The sequence below is a fragment of the Lacerta agilis genome, chromosome 5 (assembly GCF_009819535.1).
Source record: "Lacerta agilis isolate rLacAgi1 chromosome 5, rLacAgi1.pri, whole genome shotgun sequence".
NCBI classification, from domain to species: domain Eukaryota; kingdom Metazoa; phylum Chordata; class Lepidosauria; order Squamata; family Lacertidae; genus Lacerta; species Lacerta agilis.
In genome coordinates, this window is record NC_046316.1 from 64,322,295 (window position 1) to 64,345,123 (window position 22,829).

A 22,829-nucleotide genomic window follows, 5' to 3' on the forward strand; every position below is an offset into this window, starting at 1 on the left:
TCAGTTCATGTATAACATCTCAAAGGGTCTCATAGAACATTTACATCACTACTTGGTGTCTCAGTGTTGGTAGTGATAACCAATAGAATGTTATATGTTCCTCTTCTTTAATGTTTGCAGTTCTTTTCTGAGCTTTCAGACACTAAAATCAGATTAAGCTTGATTATCACATTGTTATATTTAATAATAGCACTCTTTGGCAGCAGTCTTTTAGTTGTATAAGAGGCCATTGTGTTCTGACAACAGTTCATCTGCCAACGTGGCAAACAACCTCTCTTACTAAATGATGACTTCAATAATGCCAAGGTTTAGATGCTCCCTTTGGCTCTTCAGTTACCAACAATCATTTTGTGGCAAAGACAGGCAGAGAAGTAAGCAAGTTATAAGAACTCTTTTCCCACAGACTTCATCAGAGTATCTTTGAAAAAAAAAGATAAAGTCTCAATTTTATAGTGTTCCCCTCAAGAACCAATCCTTTCTATATGTATAACTCTTTACCTCCTGTCACTACAGCTGTGACATGAGTTAATTACTGTCAAAAGGTTGCTCTTTCATTTTCCATAGCTGAAAAGTCATTACTTCCAATACTGCAAAGCCATTTTGGTATCTTAAGAGTCGTGGTGAGGGATGGAGTAATTAACTTGTGTCATTTCCACAATGAAGTCAACACTGAGTAGCTCTTTCAGACAATGCCTTCTAACAAATTAAGCCACATTACCATATAAACAATGGAAGTAATTTTGCTGTTTTCTTCCCCTTCCTCTTTGTGTCCTGACAAACCATAATCCCATGTTAAAACAACAACAAAACAAATTAGTGAATCAGCCTCCTTTGCTTTTTCTGCCTAAAAGGCATGGTTGGTCATATAATCAAATTAGTTAAAACACAACTATATTTAGCATAATAGGACCAATAGTGTTTTGTAGTAAGTGTTGATGCTTCTAAGGACTGTTAATTATATTTTCTGTTGCTCATTTCTGTCCTAAAATTCTCACATGACTACATGATACACAACAATTTTAATCCATACATATTTCAGACCATAACTCTTATCTGCTATAATCATAGTGTGTGCTTCTTCCCCCCCCCACTTCATATACACTACAAAAATGTACACGATGTGATAAACACTGTACACAATGTGGAAAAATATGTATGGGCTTCAGATATTACCATCTTAGTGGGTACTCTGCAGAAGACTAATATTTACCCATTAAAATTATAATAGCGAAAACACCCCAGCAGTTAGTGTACTAGCAGAGCTTACTAGACTAGCACACCTTTTTGCTTATACACAAAGAACACATGGGATTTTGGGATACTCTTGCAGGAGACAGAAACTGACACAGCAAGTCAGTGTCATCACCCATCTATCCAAGAAGGCCAGGACCAGGCTTCAGAAAGCATATCCTATTTGAATTTGTAATTCCATGCCCTACTCACGTACTTAAAAGTTGTGTTGTTCATGTTATATTGTCCTGAAGGCCATTATTTATTTATTTGACAACTGGCAACTTCATATCCAGAATTGCTCGGGATTTATAGGAATCCCCAAAAACCAGTGCAGTTTCAAAGGTTCAGTCTACCATCTTGATTAAAAATGGTGTCCAACTGGATCCAAACACAGAAGGCAACCTGCTCTTCGATCTCAGGAATGATTATGCAAAATGCGGTCATGTTATCTTAAGAAGTGTCCAAATGCATAGAGAACAGATAAACAGACAAACAGCTCCCCAAAATATAAAGTAGTAGATTTCAGTTGTATCACATTGCCACATAAATGTACCCCAAGTGGCTTCCAACATGACATCAAAACATACAAATCAACACATAATTGCATAATAGTCTAGATGCCACTTCATTTCAAAACATAATACATCAATCCAAATAATTCATCATGGAGAAGTCTTCCTCCCTCCCTCCCTCCCTCCCTCCCTCCTTCCTTCTCCTCTTCCCCTTTTCTGGCCACTCATCACACCAGGGATGGGCACACCAGGAGGGCCTCCATTTGAAATCTTAATGTGTGAACAGGATTGTACAGGTGCAGGCCGTTCAACAAATTATTTTTCATGAAGTTGCAAATAGAACCTGAGAATGTGCCTCTCATGTGAGATGGGTATTTTGTGTCAGAATGCAAGATATACTGTCCTTTCTTTGCTTATTGCAATACAGATTTGTCTTTCTTGTTGAATTAGGTTCTCCTAATTGAGGTATGTGTGTGCAGTTTATGCTCTGTTGTTCACCAAGTAGAATTCATGTGCAGTACTAATTCCTTGGCATAGGGTGTGATTTTATTGTTTAAGAACTCCTTTGGAAACTGAAACTGGTGACATTTTTTTTGATACCCGAAACAGATTAAAATTCCGTTAGGAAAAATAACTAAAGTTTTATTTAACAATGTTTTTTTCTTTTCTTTCCAAAGCTGATATGGTACCATGAACCTAAGTGTTTATGGGTTTTCCATCAGTGGTAATAAAAGGACAAAGTCATAAAGTATGAATGAAGCCTTTTGGCAGAAGTAGGCTGTCCTCTCAATTGTTCAAATTGTTAATTTTTTTCCTAGGAAGTTAAAATAAATAAGCCCATCTGTGTGTCATGTCAATGTTGACAACACTGTCACTCCCTTTTTATTGTTGTTGTAGCTGTCCTTGCAAGTAACTAAATGGTTGTGAAGTTTGGCTACATTTGGTTGGGCTCAGGTGGTGCATCAACACTATGGTTTATCATTAATTTTTATGATGCAGGTGGGTTTGTCTTCTCTGCCGGATCTATAAATAAGTTTCAATTGGACTGTCTCTTTTATTTATACTTGTTGTCTGGCTGAAGCTGCTCAGGTGGACCTAGAAGGTGCTGCCAATGGCAGACGTGACCAGTGTCTGTACTATAACCCCTTGAGAAGGATAACTGTTAAGCTGGATGCTTATTTTTAAACCATAACGCTTCTGATGCATTTGTCAGTGCTGTGTACTTCTCTCTATTTGTGTCCCAAGGAGGGTGTTGGTTTGCTTTTGCAAGTGACACTTTAGGGGCTTGCATTTCTCTAACAATTTAAAAATGCAGTTAATGCATCTTTTAAAATGGGAAATATTAAAATAATCTGTTGGCCATGTCTCTTTTGCTGTTAGTATACACAAGTCTCTCTCTCTCTCTCTCTCCCTCTCCCTCTCTCTCTCTCTCTCTCTCTCTCTGTGTGTGTGTGTGTGTGTGGTTTGTTGTCATTTATAGTCATTCTGACTCTCCCTCCTGGAAATGTGGCTTCTTCCTTAGAAGCAATAGTAAAGGTAAAGGGACCCCTGACCATCAGGTCCAGTCGTGTCCAACTCTGGGGTTGCAGCGCTCATCTCACTCTATAGGCCAAGGGAGCCGGCGTTTGTCCGCAGACAGCTTCCAGGTCATGTGGCCAGCATGACAAAGCTGCTTCTGGCGAACCAGAGCAGCACACGGAAATGCCGTTTACCTTCCCGCCAGAGCGGTCCCTATTTATCTACTTACACTTTGACGTGCTTTCGAACTGCTAGGTGGGCAGGAGCTGGGACCGAGCAACGGGAGCTCACCCCGTCGCAGGGATTCGAACCGCCGACCTTCTGATCGGCTAGCCCTAGGTTCTGTGGTTTAACCCACAGCGCCACCTGGGTCCCTTTTAGAAGCAATAGTAGTTCATTGTTAATATTGAAATATACATCATATGGGTTAGTTATCATAATGCAGTGCAGATGTAGAAAATATAAAAACAAGTAAAAACGTCTTGTGAAACGTTTGGTGGTAGTAATTGCAAGCTTGGTGCATATTATAATGTACTGAGTTTCAGGAATCGGTAAGAGAATCAACCTCAGTATGCAATTATGATATTGATGAAATCAAACCAAAGCAGCCTATACCCCAATAAATCAATGTGCATGAAATCAATGTGCAAAATCCAATTGCTTCTGATTCACCCATACCTCACCCACTGGCATGACTGAAATCAGATGTTAATCTTGAATGGGTTTATTTCCTTAATTTACTCCATAATGAGTCTGCTTTTCTTTCCTGTATCAGCCACTCATTTCTCTTTAGTTTTATATATCACAGGCAGCCATTACTAAGCAGCATAATGTCAGTTTATATAGAAGGTAAGCAAATTTGGTAGGAAGACAATTTGTTAATTTAACAGTAACTAATTGCATATTGCTTTATAAGAGATTTACTATTCCCAGGACCAGCAAGCGGCATAGATGGCCTTTTCATTTGGTTGGTGCTTTGTTTTTAAACAGCATGTTATTTTCAGGTTTCCTTCTTCACCTGTAGAATCACAGATATCTTCTAAAATATAATAGAGTTTGATGTTTAGCTTTATAGCTGCTTCTAAATTAAAATCGAAGAGGCAGCTTTTATATCACTTGCTGCAGGGCTGATGTTTTGTGGGCCATGTCTCCGACTAGAATGCATTTTCACATCAGACTCCCGTATGAAAGCAGGAGTTTTTAATAATATAAATGGTGATATTTAGACATTCTAATCCCTCACATGAGGGAAATGAGTGTACGAGCTATTTTCTTTTTGGAATTCTGTTTGGGATTAGAACAGCGGCTGGATTGTCAGTTGTCTCAGACATTTAAAGATTGTGTTGGAAGTACTGATAGCCATAAATAAAAACGTATCTATGACTTATTATCAGCTACAATTTGTGCTTCTTCTTTTTAATAGGAGGTGAAGTCTCTAAACCCAGATTTGCTCAGTTTTTCCATGGCAGCCTTGCCAGCCTAACCATCCGACCAGGCAAAATTGAGAGTCAGAAAGTGATTTCCTGTTTGCAAGCCTGCAAGGAAGGTTTGGATATTAACTCCCTGGAGAGTCTTGGCCAAGGACTAAAGGTGAGGGATGAACTGACATCATTTTTGATAACATTTAAAGCTGATTTATGAAGTGAAGAGCACAAGGTAGAGTACAAATGTATTCCCAGAAGCCATCTAATATGCCATGAAGTCATGCAAGGAAGCAGCTGAGCAGAAGAGGAGCTATGTGGCACTGAGTGCTTCCATTTTTGCCTTTATAAACCTATAGGTACCAAGTGCCATGGGTGTTTCATAACCCTTCGGCTTTTCAACGTCATTCTGCTCATGGTATGTTTGAGACATTCTATAGAAACATGCACTTTCCCCAGGAGATACAGCACACATATCATCAGGCGTGTGCTACAGTTAGCACCTTGAAGATGACTACCATTAGAGCAGGGATGGGTAACTGGATGGAGGAGGCAAATGGAATCAACAATTCAACCACCACAACCCCATGCGCCACTCGGACAGGTGCACAGCCCCGCCCACCTGCCAGTCACCTGACATTACCACCAAATGTGATTCCACCCCCTCATGATTTTACTATTTTATCATTTGTAAATGACTTTGAGGAGTTTTTATAACAACCGAGTAGTATACATTTTATGAAATAAATAAAAAATAATAATAAAAATGTTCCCCTCATCATCAACTCTTTTTTCGTATGCCACTTTCCCACACAAAAATTACGCTCAATGTAGCCTCCAATGTAGCTTACAAAAATACATCACAAAATCAACAATTGCAAGTATAATTTCATAGTAACAGCAATAATAAACACAGCTACATATAGTAAATGCAACGGCATACAACCCCCCCCCCCCAAATCCAGTATTATAAATGTAGCAACATTACACCTCCTAGCAGTGGCAAAAATAACCAGGGAGTTTGAACTGTTTCTCCTTGGTCCTAGATCAGGTGTGGGAAACAGTAGACCCTCCAGATGTTGCTAAACTACAACTCCCATCAGTCCCAGTAAGTATTGCCAATGGCCAGGGATTATGGGTATTGTAATCCAGCAACAAATGGAGGGTCAAAGTTTCTCCACACCTGTGTCCTACCCACTGTTGCTATGTCTGCTACAAATTACGCAACTATCAAATTAATCTGATCAAGTGTCTAGTCCTCAGCTTTCCCAAAGAATCACTGCCCTGTTAGCATCACCATTCAGGCAGTAACTCCTCACATGGTGTTACAGTTTCTCTCCTGCAGCAGCTTCTTACACAACTACAAATTCAGGGGGTGGAATAGCTCGAAACACCTGTGCCTCTCCAGCTTGCATTCAATCTGCAAACAAAAGATAATTCTTTGGATCCCTGGCTTGAATTCAAGTTGTGGCTGCAATGGAAGATTATTTACTTCTTGAGCTTTGGGGGAGTGCCCAATAGCACTTGGAAACACCCTGTGCAAAACAGAAAGCAGACTGGGTGGTTGATGTGTGGGAGAACAAAGCTTTTCTTTTGTAGGCTTAAAATCTAAATCTAAAATTGTAGGTTAACAAATGGAAGTATTCAAAATATTTTCAGCAGTTGCTTTTCCACTGTAATGATGCAAACACATGATTTCCCAGGGTTTTCTTCATCTTCAAAGAAACAGTAGCAGCTAAATTCACATTTATAAAATGTATAAAATCTTGGCTGTGAGCAAATATGTATAAAGAAATATGTTGTTTATTAAAAATGCATTTTGCCCTCCATCAGCTCTTGCTTATCTCATGATCAATAGGAAACACAGTTTGTACACTGCTGTTTGCAGCTGACAATTCTTTGAAGCCTGCTTGAGGAGTGCCAGCATTTCTTGTCTTCTGTTTTGCCTCCCAACGGCTGATCTAGTATGGACAAGCGGCTGTCTCTGTGAAGCAGCTGCGGGAGAAATAAATGCAAGAGTTTAATTTTTCAGCTTCAAAACATTCTCTGTCTCCAATCTACAAGCTGGCATGGCTCAAGTTCCTCCTTTCATTTTTACCTTTTCAGCTATTTTGAGTCAGTGTGACAGCAGGAGAGGAAAATGAGAGGAGCTGTCAGAAATAGGGTCTCGTGCAGTGTTTTCTAGTTGGCCTGACAGTGACATGTCCTGATGAAAGAACTGCAGTTGGCCCTAGAGTTGAACAGAACAGTAATAAAGACAGATTGTGCCTGTCTTTTTTTAAAAAAAAATCTGTATACAAATCATACCTGTACATAGAAGCATATAGTGCGCATGCAAGCCAAGTAACTTTTTCATAAAAACATAAAACACAAATTTGGAACAAAGGGATAGGAAGCATTGTCTGAAACTTCATCTAATTTGGGAAACAAGAACAGGATGAATGTGCAGGTGAGCTTGGTAATTAGATGTTCACTACTCATCTGTTGTTACACTTGCCATTTCATATACATGGATTGTGCCATTTTGTCTAGTCTCATGCTTCCCAACATGGGGCACATGCCCCACAAGGGGGCAAATTGATTTTTAAGAGGGGGCAATTTGGGAATGAGTTATTAACAATGAATAGCCTTTCAGGTTTCCTCCACGTGAATAGGAGTTCAGAGGTGGTGCTGTGGGTTAAAACACAGAGCCAAGGGCTTGCCGATCAGAAGGTCGGCGGTTCGAATCCCTGCGACGGGGTGAGCTCCCGTTCCTTGGTCCCTGCTCCTGCCAACCTAGCAGTTTGAAAGCACGTCGAAGTGCAAGTAGATAAATAGGTACTGCTCCGGCGGGAAGGTAAACGGTGTTTCCATGCACTACTCTGGTTCGCCAGAAGCGGCTTAGTCATGGTGGCCACATGTATCCTAATATCTTTTGGAAGCCACCCAAAGTGGCTGGGGAAACCCAGCCGGATGGACGGGGTACAAATAATAAATTATTATTATTATAATGCCCCGGAAACTGTATGCCGGCTCCCTTGGCCAATAAAGCGAGATGAGCGCCACAACCCCAGAGTCATCCACGACTGGACCTAATGGTCAGGGGTCCCTTCACCTTCATACATCACCGGGTGGGGGTGGGCATCAGAATTTTAGAGATGCTTAGGTGGGACATGGCCAAAAGAAGATTGGGGACCACTGGTCTTGCTTCCAGCAAAGTAAGTTGTAGTCCAATCTGCTTCCTACTATGCAATATTTCTATGTTCAATGAGTTTACATGTTGGATAATTTAAAAATATGGCACATCTTCTTCCTGTAGTCAGATGTTGTATGAATTAGTCTCTACTAATGTCCTGATGAAAGAATTAGTCTCTACTAATTCATACACGCACACCATATTCTGCCTCATGTATGGACCACTAGGCCAATAGCATATTGTGATCTGGATTTACTAGATACTCATTGCTCTAGTGGAATAAGAAAGCATCTACCCATTTAGAATAAAGATTTGGAAGGAATTGACAAAGTAGAATATTTTTGTTGAACTTGCAGGGAAAAAATGGCCCCCATATTTCATTATAATAAGCTGCAGTTATGGCAAAAGCACGATGGTTAAAAATGAAGGGTAGAGGAAATTGTCTTGATTCAAAGTGCTTCCACTAACTTCTAATTTATTTTACTGTTAATTATAGCTGCAATAATTACTAAAAGGTATGGTAGATGAGTGCCTGGTGGGTGCTTGCTCATAAATGGCTTTTACATATAGAACAAACATTAGCTAATAAAATTACAGGGTTTTAGGTTTGTTTTTTAAAAAAAAATTGATGGGAATATAACTGGTCTCTGCTAAACAGTTTTTAGATGCTTGTTATTCAAAATGTTCTAATGACTCATCCTATATTACTTCCCTGAATACTAATTATATTCTTTGCCCCCCACCCACCAGTATCACTTCAATCCTTCCCAGTCAGTACTTGTAATAGAAGGAGATGACATTGTGAATATAAATCAAGCTCTCCAAAAGGTCTCCTATATCAACTCAAGACAGTTTCCAACTTCAGGCATTCGCCGTCTTAAAGTCTCATCCAAAGTCCAGTAAGTTATACTCACTGAGCTTGATTCAAACATTGCTTATACTTCATTAAACCTCATATCATAGAACCTTACAGGTTTGGATGTGGAATAATGGCATGAAAATAAAATCTATCAATATAATTGGTCTTTTAATGAATTGGCGAATAGCTTAAGAATTACATTTACTTTTACAGTGAAATAATTTCAGCTATACAGTAATTTCCTAATTCCTGCATGCCCATTGACTTCAGATGGAGTTCTGGATGTGTGTGAAATGGCCTCCTGATGCATTCAGTATAAAATGGATGATTAGGTTCGTGATGCACATTTAACAAGATAGCTATATCAAACCCATTAAGTATCAATTTGAGTACCTAATGTAAAATGCCTAACAATTAGAAGCCATCTAATCAGATTTAACAATTGACTGTTGGTTATATGTTATTTAAGGGGTTTAAATGGTATGTGTGCATTGACCTTACTAAAGATCATGCCTACCAATGATATGCTCAGCTACCCTTTAAATAATTTGAGTAATTGTGCTCCTAATGTTCACAGGGAGCTGAGTAGGTTCATAGCTGCCCTATGGGTAGACAGGGGGAAAAGGCAAATGTGCTAACATTCCAAAAAGAAGAAGAAAGAATTGGCTGAAATGTTTTTTTCATCAGACTGTGTGCTTCTTACAAAGGAAGAATGTACACTAAAACCTCTTCCATGAAGTTAATGAATAATATATTTTTCAGATGTTTTGGTGAAGATGTCTGCATTAGTATCCCAGATATAGATGCCTATGTAATGGTGTTTCAGGCCAAGGAGCCCAAGATTACAATAAGTGGGATGGATCATTTTGCAAGACCGGCTGCACAATTTGAACAAGAAAGAGGCGTGATTCTTTTACCGGATATCAGAATTGTCAGCACAGTCACTAAAATGGAACACCCTCCTGACTTGAAGGAAACTGAAGATAGAGGTTTGTGGGTTTTAAGAGTTTATGGTTCCTGTGACAGTAGAGACCGAGCACCACATAGCACTGAGAAGGAGAACATACTACTGGGACAAAACCTATTGCATGTTTAGTGTTTAAAAATAGACCCAGTATTTAAAAAAATAGACTCAGCTAGGTTTCCTCCAAACGTTCTATAATCCATGAAGCATCTTAGGTACACTGAAAGGCAATATGTTTTCACCCTTTTTAGGCTCACAACAACAATTACAATTTAGGGGGGAAATGCTGCAGAGTAGATGTGGCTAGAAGTAGTACTCTGAATGCCTTGTCTCTCACCATTATGTATTTTGGTGAGGGGCAGTAGCCTCTTTCCCATGACAGGAACAAAATGCAAAGAGGTGCTGGCCATGCTGCCTCATGTCTGGGTGGCAGTGGGTGACGTCACAGCACGCGCGCAGCATCCCAGGTAGACCGCGCATGTGCGGACATGCACAGTCCACCCAAGATGGTGGGTGCGAGCAGCCGGCACCTCTCCTGACCATGCAGTGGCGTGGCAAGTTTTAAGGCTGCAGTGCGCGAACAGCAGCACAGACGCTGTGCTGCTATTCGCGCGCTGCAGCCTTAAAACTTGCCGTGCCGCCGCACAGTCGGAAGGGGTGCCAGCCGCTCATGCCCACCATCTTGGGTGGACTGTGCATGTCCACCCAAGATGGCAGGCACAAGTGGCCAGCAGTGGCACCCCTTCCGACCGTTCTTAAAAGTTGATGTGCCCCACGCGCGCCGGCGCCACCGATCGCAGGAGTGGGGCACCGCCCCAAGTGTCACCCCCCAGGGCAGTACCCGGGGTGGCCCGCCCCCCTGCCCCATTGCTCCGCCCCTGGAACTATGCAGGTCAGGTTCTGAAGGCTGCCCATCAGAAGCTAGTCATGGGAATGGATGTTCCTGGCTTTCACTTTAGTAAAGAGTATAATTCGTACTGAAAGGGGGTAAAGTGGTTTTAATTGATCACACACAGGTCAGACTTCCCATCATCCTTATCAGGTGCCCATGTCTTCATTCCAGTGATATGGACGGGATGTTGGCAAGGAGTTAGACAAACTCAGGCTACAATCCTCTACACACTTAGGAGTTCCAGTGAGTCCATTGGAGCACACAGTGCTTCTCTTGGCTCAGTAGAAGAGCCAAATCTTACAGCAGACTGATAACCACAATAGCTCTGCGGCAAACAAATTATTATTATTATTATTATTATTATTATTATTATTATTATTATTATTATTATTATTTATTATAGCTGTCTGAGGGAGATGTATACTAAAGATAATTAAAAAATAGTTAAAAGCAGAAAAAACAGCAGGTCTATTTAAATCATGACAAAATAGCCTCTATTTCCTCCCATTCTCATTCCACTTCACCCCCAAAAAGCTTTTCTTCTTGTTTATGCTGGGTAGTGAATGAGAAGCCCATAACCACACAAAATCATACCGATCAAACCGTGCCCACAATTGTTTCATTTTACATCTGATATTACAATAAAATCAAAGTCTCTGAATTCTTAGCTGCCCCAGTATAATTAAATGAGAGTCCAAATGAAAAGTAATGCTGTATATTTTTAAACAATTTTATATGAAAGAGATGTAGATGGAGCAGGAAATTACACTTTGAAGATATGTTCAGTGGCTGATAATAATCCAGCACTGCTGTAAAACTAGAAAGTTCAATAAGAAAGAAAATAAAGCTAAGTGGGGAAATAATGAAACTTGTTCATTTTCTCTCTCTCAAAACCACTTTCCTGTTTCCCCCTTTCTCTGTCATTGTTAGAGCTAATTTTGTCTTTCATTTCTGATTTTTCAGGCATCACCTTTCACTGCTTCCTTCCTTTGTTCAGGCATTTGCTAAATTTTGAAGCTTCTTTTATCCATATAGACACATGTGCATGTACATGCACACACCAGTTTCCCTGCATCAGTAGCATATTACCCTGATCCCTGCCTTGGTCATGCCCCATGCTCCACAGGACAGTAAAACAGACGACAGTGCTACTGAGCTAAACTGGGTCAGTAGACAAACATTTTTCATGGGTGGTTATGGCATTATCAGTCCCTCAGCCATGTAGGAAATACTTAGATTACATCCAGAATTATATATTCTGGAGCTTGAGAGGGGCTGAAATGTTTCACAATGAGGAATTAGTTTCATGAAACATTGGTACCACAATGCATCTAATTGTTAGTTGGGCACAAACTATTTTGAATGAAATTGAAAGCATTTGCTAGCAAATGTTGACAGCCTAATTTTGATCTTAGCAAAAAAGAAAAGAAAAAAAGCATTCAAGTCCATTGTAAGCTTATGCTCTTTTTAATGACAGCTAGAAAAAAGTGGGAAAAGCAAATTTCTGTAAACCATGTTGCTAGTAACATTAATTATTGGCTCACAACATTGAATTATATATTTTATCAGCGTCATATTTAAGTTGGAACTATTTTTCTACATGTTATGTTTTTCTTTGGTAGCTAAAGCAATATTAAAGTGCCTATCTTTGCCCCTGTGAATATATATTTAATGCACTTGTGGGAATCAGTGCAAATGTAGCTCATCCTCAGCATAAAAGAATAAACTGACTATATTTTAGTGCAAACAAAGAAACTAGGATATAGTGCTATGTTAGAACTACGGTAGGCTTCCAAATGTATTGGGATAATTTTGTTTATGCTGGAACCCTGCAATCCAATTTAGACATTACTTTTCCACAGTCAGATTTCTGAGAAACTCTTTCTCATGTTGTATTATATGCAATTCACTTACATTACAAGAAAATCTCAGGCAGGAACTTTACAGGAGTACCAGGGATATACAGACTGGCTTGCAGACCCTGACTTCAGTTCTGATTATCACAGACCATACAGTGTTTTTAAATGTTATGCCAACAATGCAAGAAGCACCATGGTGGAAAGGTTTTTAGCAATCACATGTGGGGCCGAAGCCTTTCATAGCTGCAGAATGACTTTTCCTACAAGAGACATTCCCTTTATGTTTTTCCAAATGTATCCCATGAGAGAAACAGTTTAAGTCAATTTTCTAGCCACTTGATGCCAAGTGGACCAGAGAATTAAATATGAAATTTGCATACTCTTCCTTCTGTGACAAGATAGTTGTTATTCTCCATAGTGAAATAGAGCAAGTTTATATCTCAAGTTTTACAAGCGTTGCTCATTAACAATCATCAAGTTGCATAGATGGGTGGTACTGGATCTTGTCTCCTTCTTTAAGTAATAAAGTGACTGAGACAAATGTACTAGCAGAGAGGAAGTCTTGCTCCAGTTCACAACTCCTTGGTTATGTGGTTTCTGTACTTCATACTGTGTAGACCCTGTTGGTGTCAGTACACATTGACAACAGAACAGCAAAACGATCCACATGTAACTATCCATATGTGTGTATCTGAAGAAGTGTGCATGCACACAAAAGCTCATACCAAGAACAAACTTAGTTGGTCTCTAAGGTGCTACTGGAAAGAAATTTTTATTTTGTTTTATCCATATGTAAATTTGTTTCCAATATTAAATTTTAATTCTGTGCTTTCCAAACAATGCCCAGGGCCTATACTGTGCTTTAGTACACCTTCCAACCAGTGTACAAACTGAGATATGAAAGCTAGCAGCTAAATGGCACCTTAAGCCTAGGTTATGGGTGCAACAACAGAATATCTAGGCGTGCTTATTTTTATAACAAGAATACAAAGCTGAAAATGAATGAACTGCAGCTAAAATATTATGTTTATTTTTCACATGGTCTAGTTCTTCCCCTGCACATCCCCCTTATATATTCTTAAGAGGGTTTCTTCTCCAGTCTTCAGCTGGAAGTGGGGAGGCAGAAAAAAGGTCCCTCTTTCCTTCCACTCTGCAGTTTTAATCTGAAATCTTATGTGCTAGTACTGCGCCCAGAGCTCAGAAACTGCTTGCGCTAATGAAATTCCCTGTCGCAAAATGCGCCTAGAACAGTAGGAATTTCAAACACTGCTTCCAATTGTCCTAGAGCAAGCGTTACCAATGTGGCACCTGGGGGGGGGCAGTGTGCCCACAGTGCCTCCTATGTCACCTACAAAAATCTACGTAAATATTTCCTCAAAAATCCAAAATGTGCAAGAGGCTGTTTGTGCTTCTTCCTCAGTCTGTACTTGTATTGGCTAAGTCTTTCCTACATTGAAACCCCTCCCCTCAATGGCCACATTTCACTGGATACCAGGATTGGATGTCTACCCTCCCATCGGTTCTGAATAGGGGAAGGCTGCAAAAAACCACTTTCTGCAAGTGAGTGCAGCAGTAGGTGTATTTCCCCTATTAATGGGGCAGCTCATGTTGCAGCGCATGGCATAGTATCACCATAAGCTGCTTTTTAACGTGGATCTTTTGTGTGTCTCTCCTGTTTGATCCTCAGTCCATAAATCAGTTACCTTAGAAGAAATGCACCATAACTTGGATTTTTGTGACATTTTGGTAATTGGGGCAGAACTGGACCCCACACATGAGTGTTTAGAACTGGATCGGACAGAACTTCAAGGAAAACATTTGGATGCTACAAACTCCACAGCAGGGTATTCAATATATGGTATGTTTAATTTCTTCATCTTTCCTCCCCTTTTCAACTTATTTTCTAAGTTTAAAATTAAATGTGTTTGGGTTTTTTTGCTATTTGGAAGTTACAGCCTTTTGTTTAAGGAAAGAGTAGAATTTATTAGCATGGCAAAACTTAGAAAGAGTTGCTCCAAATCCATCATGTGAATAATTGTTCTCTGAAGGATGTGGGGTCATGCTTTGGGGGAGAAGAACCTGCCTCCCTTTGAATGCAAGTGACCTGGTTATTGCTTACTTCCAACAGGTAAATGCTTTAAGTTTTCTGTACTAGATCGTGCTTTTTAAACCAAAGAAAAAATAAAATACCTCAGATTTCTAAATATGGCTAATGTAGCACTTAGCAAAAAAGAAGAAGTGTGTTTATAATTCAAATGACAGTCCCTAAATATATGTATGTTTTCTTCAAAATAATATTATGAATGGAAAATGTTATATCCCTATAAAAAGATGCAGCCCTAAAGAGGATTGTTATAAGCCACCAATAGTAATTATTATTATTTTTGCCAGAGTTATGCCTGGCTTTTGTTCTGTCCATGTTGAGGAATATATATCCTTTCCTGTAGTACAAGATAGTGGAATGTGGGTTGTTAATATGCCACTTCAGATTTTGGGGGCAAACACATACGGTTTCCAAGAGGAAAGGGAGCCCACCTGCAAGCTTGACCCCCACCTCCTCCAGACATTGGGCTCTGGCTCTGTGTTAAGAAGGAAGGTCTGAAGGGGGATCTCGTAAGGCAGGGATCCCAGTTATGGGAAGGATTCTCATTATATTTCTTAGAACCTGCTCAGAATCTCCCTTCAGAACTTCCTTCTCAATGCGGGGACAACTGTATGTGCATCCTCATTTTTAGAATAGGGCTAACATGGGAAAAACAAACTTCGATTTTCATTGTGTCTTGTGAAACTAACCTTATTGATTTCATGCTAGTGATGAAATGTCTATTTGTTCCCATTATGATTTCTAGGCATATACCTTTTTTGTTCCATGCGTTCATGTGTTTTTCATGTCATATTTTAACATTCAAATTGTTAAACTACTTATTTGCCAAAACAACAACAACAACCCCTACTTTTATTTCATGGCTATAGTCTGTGCAGTGTATGTTGTCATTTACTTACTGATGGTGTCTTATGGCTTCAGGTGTGGACACAATGAGAAACTACGCACAAGTCTTGCGACAGTTACGCTATCGTAATTGGCACACATCTTCCCTCTTTGACAGGAAGTTTAGAATCAAGTGCTCAGAACTTAATGGACGTTATACCAGCAATGAATTTAATTTAGAGGTAAGGCTTGTATAAAACGTATGTTAACCACTCTTTCAATGTTAAAAAAGGAGTTCACATATTTTTGCCTAACTATTCAGCACAGCAAATGTTTAAAATCCTGCATTCAAGCAGTGTGAAATTTATTCATTTCTAAAATGTGCATCCTGCACTTTCAGTCAGGGGCGTTCCTAGCCCCTTGGCTGCCCGGGGCGGGAAGCCAAGAGGCACCCCTGGGGGGCGGGGCATCGCGGCGGGTATGCCGGGCGGGGCATTGGGGGTCTCGGCGGGCTGCAAAGAGCCCCGAAGCCGCTGCCGTAGTGCAAAGGGGTGCCAGGCTGCGACTTCAGGGCTCTTTGCAGCCCACCGAGGCTCTGGAAGCGGCGGCCCGGCATCCCCGGGGGCGGGGCATCGCTGCGTGTGCGTCATGACGCACGCGCGGCGACGCCCCGCCCCCGGGGTATGCCGGGCGGGGGCTTGGGGGCCTCGGCGGGCTGCAAAGAGCCCCAAAGCCGCTGCCGTAGCGCAAAGGGGTGCCAGGCTGCGGCTTCGGGGCTCTTTGCAGCCCACCGAGGCTCCGGAAGCGGCGGCCCGGCATCCCCGGGGGCGGGGCATCGCTGCGTGTGCGTCATGACGCACGCACACGCGGCGACGCCCCGCCCCCAGGGATGCCGGGCTGCCACTTCGGGAGCCTCGTCCGTGCAGCGCTGCTGCTCCCGGGGTGACGGAGGGAGCGGCGGCGCGTGGGAGTGGTGGGAGGGGCCGCCGCTTGTCACCCCACGCGCCGCAACTCCCTCCGTCACCCCAGGAGCAGCAGCACCGCACACACCCGCCTAGGGGGGCACGAGGGGCGGCCCGCCCCCACCGCCCCCACCCTACGACGCCCCTGCTTTCAGTGCATTTCCAGGGATCACTTCAGATGTAACGCTACCCAACAGGCTGGGGCGATACTCCATCTCCTCCCCCAGGTTTCACAAACCCACACATTGGCCATCTGTAATTAACGTAACTATGATTCAGCATTACCAGAGTTCATGTGTATCATAGTTAGGTTTTAAACCAGAGATTGAAACTGGTCTTTTTTGCCTATTGTGTTCATACAAACTTTACCTCAGAAAATATTGCTTCTTTCAAACTGATGATAAGCATTCTCCAGTATTTACTGTAATATATGAATATATTGTACCAGCTATAAACCATGAACATGGCCATTTGTGGTCACCTACCATGCCGCTGTGGGTTAAACCACAGAGTCTAGGGCTTGCTGATCAGAAAGTCGGCGGTTCGAATCCCTGCAACGGAGTGAGCTCCTGTTGCTTGGTCCCAGCTCCTGCCCACCTAACAGTTTGAAAGCACGTCAAAGTGCAGGTAGATAAATAGGGACTGCTCTCTCCTAAATTCAAAGGCTCTCGGCTATTTGTCTTGTGCATACTAAACTGCTGTTCTGTACACCTCTCTGGCTCTCAACTTCACGCACGCCATGTAGATAGCATCTCACTCTAAGAGCAACAGCTGCTGACTGTGGCAGCTCTTGTCAGAGACATTATGCAGTGTGTAAGTGAAACTGGGCAAAGATGAGAGCAGGCAGATGGAAGCGACAGAAAACAACTAGAAGATAGAACTAAAATTGCATTCCCATCATGATCTTATTTCATCCTTTTTGTGGGGTGAAACAGCAATTTAATAAGTCTCACTAAGGACTCACAACCTCCTCTCCTTTGTAGAGAAAAGGGATTTTCCATCGCTGTGTCAGGAGTTTCTACTTGTGGACTTTGTATCTGCTTTCACTAAGTGACTGTCAATTGCTCATTACAGCCAGAACCATCCTATTTTGATTTAACAGCCCTGCCATTTCACAGTGGCACATGGCCATTTCTCCATCACCCTTCTATGGCAGTCTTTTATCTACCGGTATCTTAGCCACCCAAAAAACTTTCTAGAGTGCTAGAAACTCATATGTTGTGAACTCATATTTTGAGTGCCTGTACTTATGTAACCAAAACAGCAGATCAACACAAGAGGTAGTTGAAGGCAGGCTTGGGGAAAACCTGAGTGTTGTAGAGGTTCAGCAGATATTTTGGGGGCTAAGGGAGAGGAGTCTAATAGCAGCCTATTGAGTACCAAGCATGCTGAACAGGCATAAAATGCTTACTGACTGTTGTTGGGAGCAGCAGGGAAAGAAATTGATTATGACTATATACTGCTTAATGCCAAAATAGGCTTCTAAGCAGTTTACAAAGTATAAAAAATATTTTAAAAACATTAAAACATAAATACCCATAATTAAAATAAACAGTTAAATAGTACAATTAAAACAAATAGGAAATGAAAGCTGAATTAATAAATAATCACACACAAAGTGAAGGAAGAGCTACTAATTGGTTTTCTCCATCTATTGTTGGTCCTTCATCTTTCCTCTTAGGGAATGGTTATCCCCGCTCTTTATCAGAGTCTACTGGTGATGATAATAACAGAGAAAAGGGAGGGGGGGGGGTAAACAATGAATGGAGAAAGGCAGCCAGTAGCTTCTCCATAGCTATGAGTGCTCCAGCTTTCTCTTATCATTGGCAGAGAAACTTTCAGAATGGTTCTCACATTGTGGGTTCTGCTGTCAGAGTGGCTATAATGTTAAGTGTGCCCAAATTGATGTATAGCATTTCATAGTTAAAACCTGAGAATGTTGAATGTTGTCATTGAAACTGACAATGTAGGGAAATATTCTACATTATTTCAGACCACAAATGTCTAAAATACTGGCCAGCTTATGACTTCTCTTGTTGGTCATAAAAAAACAGGAAATAGCAAAAACTGATAGCATGCTATTATCAAATATTGCTCTGTGTGGAAGATTGTAGATGAGCCTCCTGTACCCATTGGATAGCAGAGCCTTTTAATAAAATTCTTGTTGTAAATTTATGCCAGTGTAAGATTGTGCTGGACTGTGAAACTTCAGTCATTCTTTCAGGGTGACAGGATGCTGAATAGCAGCTGGACCACTTCAGATAGACAAGGATATTGACACGACACTGTAACACTGCCTTATTTACTGTTTTGAAATGTTTATGCCACCAAACCATTCAGTCCAGACTCATTCTTCTCATGACTATAGCAAATGTTCCCCAAAATTTCCGCCACCCCCAAAGTACTGATGTCATAGTGCCAACAATCTGGTTTTTCATAACCTTTCCCTCTAAATGAGCATTTTCTTCTCCTAATGCATCTTTTTGGGGCAAATTTTGAGGCTGATTCTTCAGATCAAGCCTTGAATTAACTGCCTTCTCTCAGAGGAAGGGAACGGCTCAAACATCTGTTCAATGATTAACTTTTCCACCAGAGTTTTAGACAGAGAGAGGCATGTGATTGAACTGCCCACTTACTCATCTGCAACATCAATCCTCTTTTTCCTCTTCTAGGTTAATATTCTACATAGCTCCAACTCCAATACCATGGAATATGTAAATCATATGGTAATACAGCCACAGTTTCTCCAATCTATTCATCACCCAGAGGAAAGCATAAACAGTATTCATGGCTCAGGTATTAAATGTATTAAGAACATATGAATTGCCTTGTTGGATCAGACCAAAATCTATCTAGTCAAGCACTGGGTTCCTGGTGGCAGCCAAATGTCATTTGGCTCTTATGAGTGGATGCAAAAGTGATAGCCTTTCTTTGTTTGTTGTCCTCAGCTTCTAATTCAAAGGTCAAATTATTTCATATAGTCTACACATGCAGCTATCATAAGCAACAGGCACTAGTGGAACCACTTTCCTTTTTTCTATATAAAAAGTGTGGGTTTTTTGTGGGGGGGGAGATCATATTAGTAGGTATGCTGGGAGGTTCCATATACAAGTTCCATGCTCAAAAGGCAGTTCAGATATGTAACCTCCCTTACAGATGAAACTATTATTTTTCACCAATTCGGTACAAAGGGAAGTATGACTGTGGCATTGACTATTGTTTTTGCTTGTTGCCATGGCCATGCCATGGTCTAAACCACAGAGCCTAGGGCTTGCCGATCAGAAGGTCAACAGTTCGAATCCCCGCGACGGGGTGAGTTCCTGTTGCTCGGTCCCAGCTCCTGCCCACCTAGCAGTTCGAAAGCACGTCAAAGTGCGGGAAAGTAAACGGCATTTCCGTGCACTGCTCTGGTTCGCCAGAAGCAGCTTAGTCATCCTGGTCACATGACCCAGAAACTGTCTGCGGACAAACGCCAGCTCCCTTGGCCTATAGAGCGAGATGAGCGCTGCAACACCAGAGTCGTCTGCAACTGGACCTAATGGCCAGGGGTACCTTTACCTTTACCTTTATGGCCAGCAACTAGGGGGAGGGTCACAGTAAGCATTTTAAAATGACAGTATTCTATAATGAATATTTAGTTATTTTCATCAGATAGAAATACAACAATATGTGCACATCTGAAGGCAGCCCTGTTTAGGGAAGTTTTTAATGCATGACATTTTAATGTATTTTTAATCTTTGTTGGAAGCTGCCCAGAGTGGCTGGGGAAACCCAGCCAAATGGGCGGGGTACAAATAAATTGTTGTTGTTGTTGTTGTTGTTGTTGTTGTTGTTGTTGTTGTTGTTGTTATATATCTGTATAGAGATGCAATAGGACAGCTATGTTTAATTACCCCATTTTTATTTCATTTCAGTTCTTCCAAGTGTGGCTACTATTGTCATAGTCGTCTGTGTCAGTATCTTAGTCTTCATAATAGCTTTGGGGGTATATAGAATTCGAGCAGCTTACAAGCACAGCTCAAAGGAGAGTGAAAGTAGTAAAGAAAATGAAATGGACTGGGATGATTCAGCTCTGACCATCACTGTCAATCCTATGGAGGTAAGTAGCAATGCCATGATGCCAGATGTTGGGGAACCTTTGGGCCTCCAGATGTTGCTAAACCACAACTCTCATCAGGCCCAGCAAGCATGGCCAGTTGTCCAGAATGATAGGAGCTGTAGTTCAACAATATCTGGAAAGCCAAAGGTTCCCCAACATCTGGCATCATGGCTATACCATGATGCCAGATGTCTATACCATCTATTTATGATGACCCATACACAAATGGTATGAAAGAGGCACCTACACATGTACAAGTATGGGCACACCACAGAGTCTGAAACTGCACAATCACAGTTTTAGATAGCATAGATTGTCTGTGCAGCTGTACACACACAGGCACTCATTTTAGACTTCCTGCCATACAAGTAGAGGTCAAGAGACCAGAGTGGTGGATATGTCAATGTTCTGCTCAGCATCAGTGGTGAGGAACTTTTGCAAAAGGCTTGTGAGTTCTCTGAAAACCTAAAATCATGGAATTATATATGATGAAGGGTTCGCTCCAGTTTGCTACTCAGCTTTAGGATTAATCCTCTCCAGCTGCAGAGGAGGTGCAAGCATGCCTAACTGCTTCCAATATTACAGGCATAGGCAAACTTGGCCCTCCATATGTTTTGGGACTACAACTCCCATCATCCCTAGCTAACAGGACCAGTGGTCAGGGATTGGTCGAATTGGAGTCTCGAAACATCTGGAGGGTTGAGTTTGCCTATGCCCGCAATATTATTTTCAGCAGTGTAGCTGCCTCAGTGTGTTCCTTCCAGTTTCAATTGTATGAAAGATGCAGCAATTCAGCTTAATAATACTGGAGTCACATCGTCATATGGGATGAACCCATTCTGCAGCTCCATCCTAACACAAGCAAAATGTTAGAACTGGAGCCACAGCATGGGCTTCTTCCACATGATCCTGGCAATCAAATAGTAGTGATCATGGAAGGGAATAAACTGTGGCAGCTGTTACACTGCTGGAGATTAATAAACTGAAGAGGACAATAGCTTGGTCTAAAATTGTCTTGCCTTTTATCAATATGAAGCTGTTTTTTCATTCCCATTACCAAAAGGAACCTTGTTTGATCATCCTGGAGGACCATATAACACTCACAGAACTCATTTTTTCAGACTTCAATCTAGACTGATTATATTGGGGGTGGGAAGGGCATTAATTATTAGGAGCACTCTGTCAGTCAGGCACTGGTGGATATTATTCAGTAGAATTGCTTTTTATAAATAATTATTTTAAGCTGAGTTTGCTATTTTAGACAAGACTTCAGGTCATATGTGATTGACTGACACCTCAATTACCTTTGTTTTCTAGCTATATCCTTTAGCTTGCTCCTTTTTGCAATGAACATCAGTTTCACTTATCACATGATAGATAGGTCTCCCATGTAGTCCAGCACAGCCCCATTAGGGTAATAGCAGCTGTCAGATTATGGTTGTGTATTGAAGCATCTGAAGGCAGAATCCCAGCTTCTTAGTACTTCATCTCACTTTTAAAATCAGAAAACTTCTTCCCCCATTACCTTTTCAGTCTTTAAGCAGTACAATCTCTTAATAGCAGCTCTTCCCTGTTTTCCTGCACAATACAGAAATATGAAGAACCTCGTCGTATACAAGAAGAAAGCGAAGAAGAGGAAGAGGAAGAGGAAGATACAACCAGTGCTGAATCAGATGAAAGTGAAGAGGAAGAAGAGGAGGAAGAGGAGGAAGAGGAAGCAGCAGCTATTGGAAATAAAGGAGACAAACAAAATGCAACCAGGCAAGATCAGCTGGAGTGGGATGATTCAACACTACCCTACTAGAAACCCTTAGTTTTATTGCTCCTTTTGTATACACCAATACTGTGTATTTCTGAGTCAATCCTACTGCGTCAACCCCATCTTGGATCTATGAGTTAATTGGCAGGATTTAACTCTATTGACTTCAGATGATAGAACTGCATTGCCTGAATTTGATGTAGTTGTATCAAACTGCTCCAGATAGTTATTCCTTTCCTAGTGTATGGGTAATGGCACCTGGTAAAAGCACAGGGTACAACCATTTATGTCTCACCTGTGATAATGCCAACCTGATGCCATATGTTCCTTACCACTTCTCCCTTTCCAGGAAACTCCAGTATCTTCTAATAAGATAAATAAGAATATGCAAAAGTCCTGTTTGCCAGTCCATAAAGGATACAGTTCAGCTTTTCTTTTTCTTTTTCTATTTAAGTGTATTCTGAGAGTCCAAGTAGACATGCCCCCTTTCTGGGTTTCGTTCAACTTTGGTTTAAGAATCCTATGTTCAGAAGGAAAAATGTAGGTGCTACTCATTAGGGCAACATTAATTTGCTCTCATTTCCACTGTTCTGTTTTAATTAATTGCCTTCTGTAAGAGGGATTCAGAGTACTTTAAAGTGTGTGTG

General features: G+C 41.2%; 1 protein-coding gene across 1 annotated transcript in view; it reads left to right on the plus strand.

Annotated features, from left to right (window-relative positions):
• CLSTN2 (calsyntenin 2) overlaps window positions 1-22,829 on the plus strand; it is a 312,732-nt gene extending 289,903 nt beyond the window's left edge. The window contains exons 10-17 of the mRNA XM_033150239.1: window positions 4,687-4,853; window positions 8,610-8,758; window positions 9,481-9,707; window positions 14,121-14,291; window positions 15,459-15,604; window positions 18,997-19,120; window positions 20,239-20,423; window positions 22,015-22,829. Coding sequence (XP_033006130.1) covers window positions 4,687-4,853; window positions 8,610-8,758; window positions 9,481-9,707; window positions 14,121-14,291; window positions 15,459-15,604; window positions 18,997-19,120; window positions 20,239-20,423; window positions 22,015-22,227 — 1,382 coding nt within the window. The 3' untranslated portion in view covers window positions 22,228-22,829. The remainder of the gene's footprint in view (window positions 1-4,686; window positions 4,854-8,609; window positions 8,759-9,480; window positions 9,708-14,120; window positions 14,292-15,458; window positions 15,605-18,996; window positions 19,121-20,238; window positions 20,424-22,014) is intronic.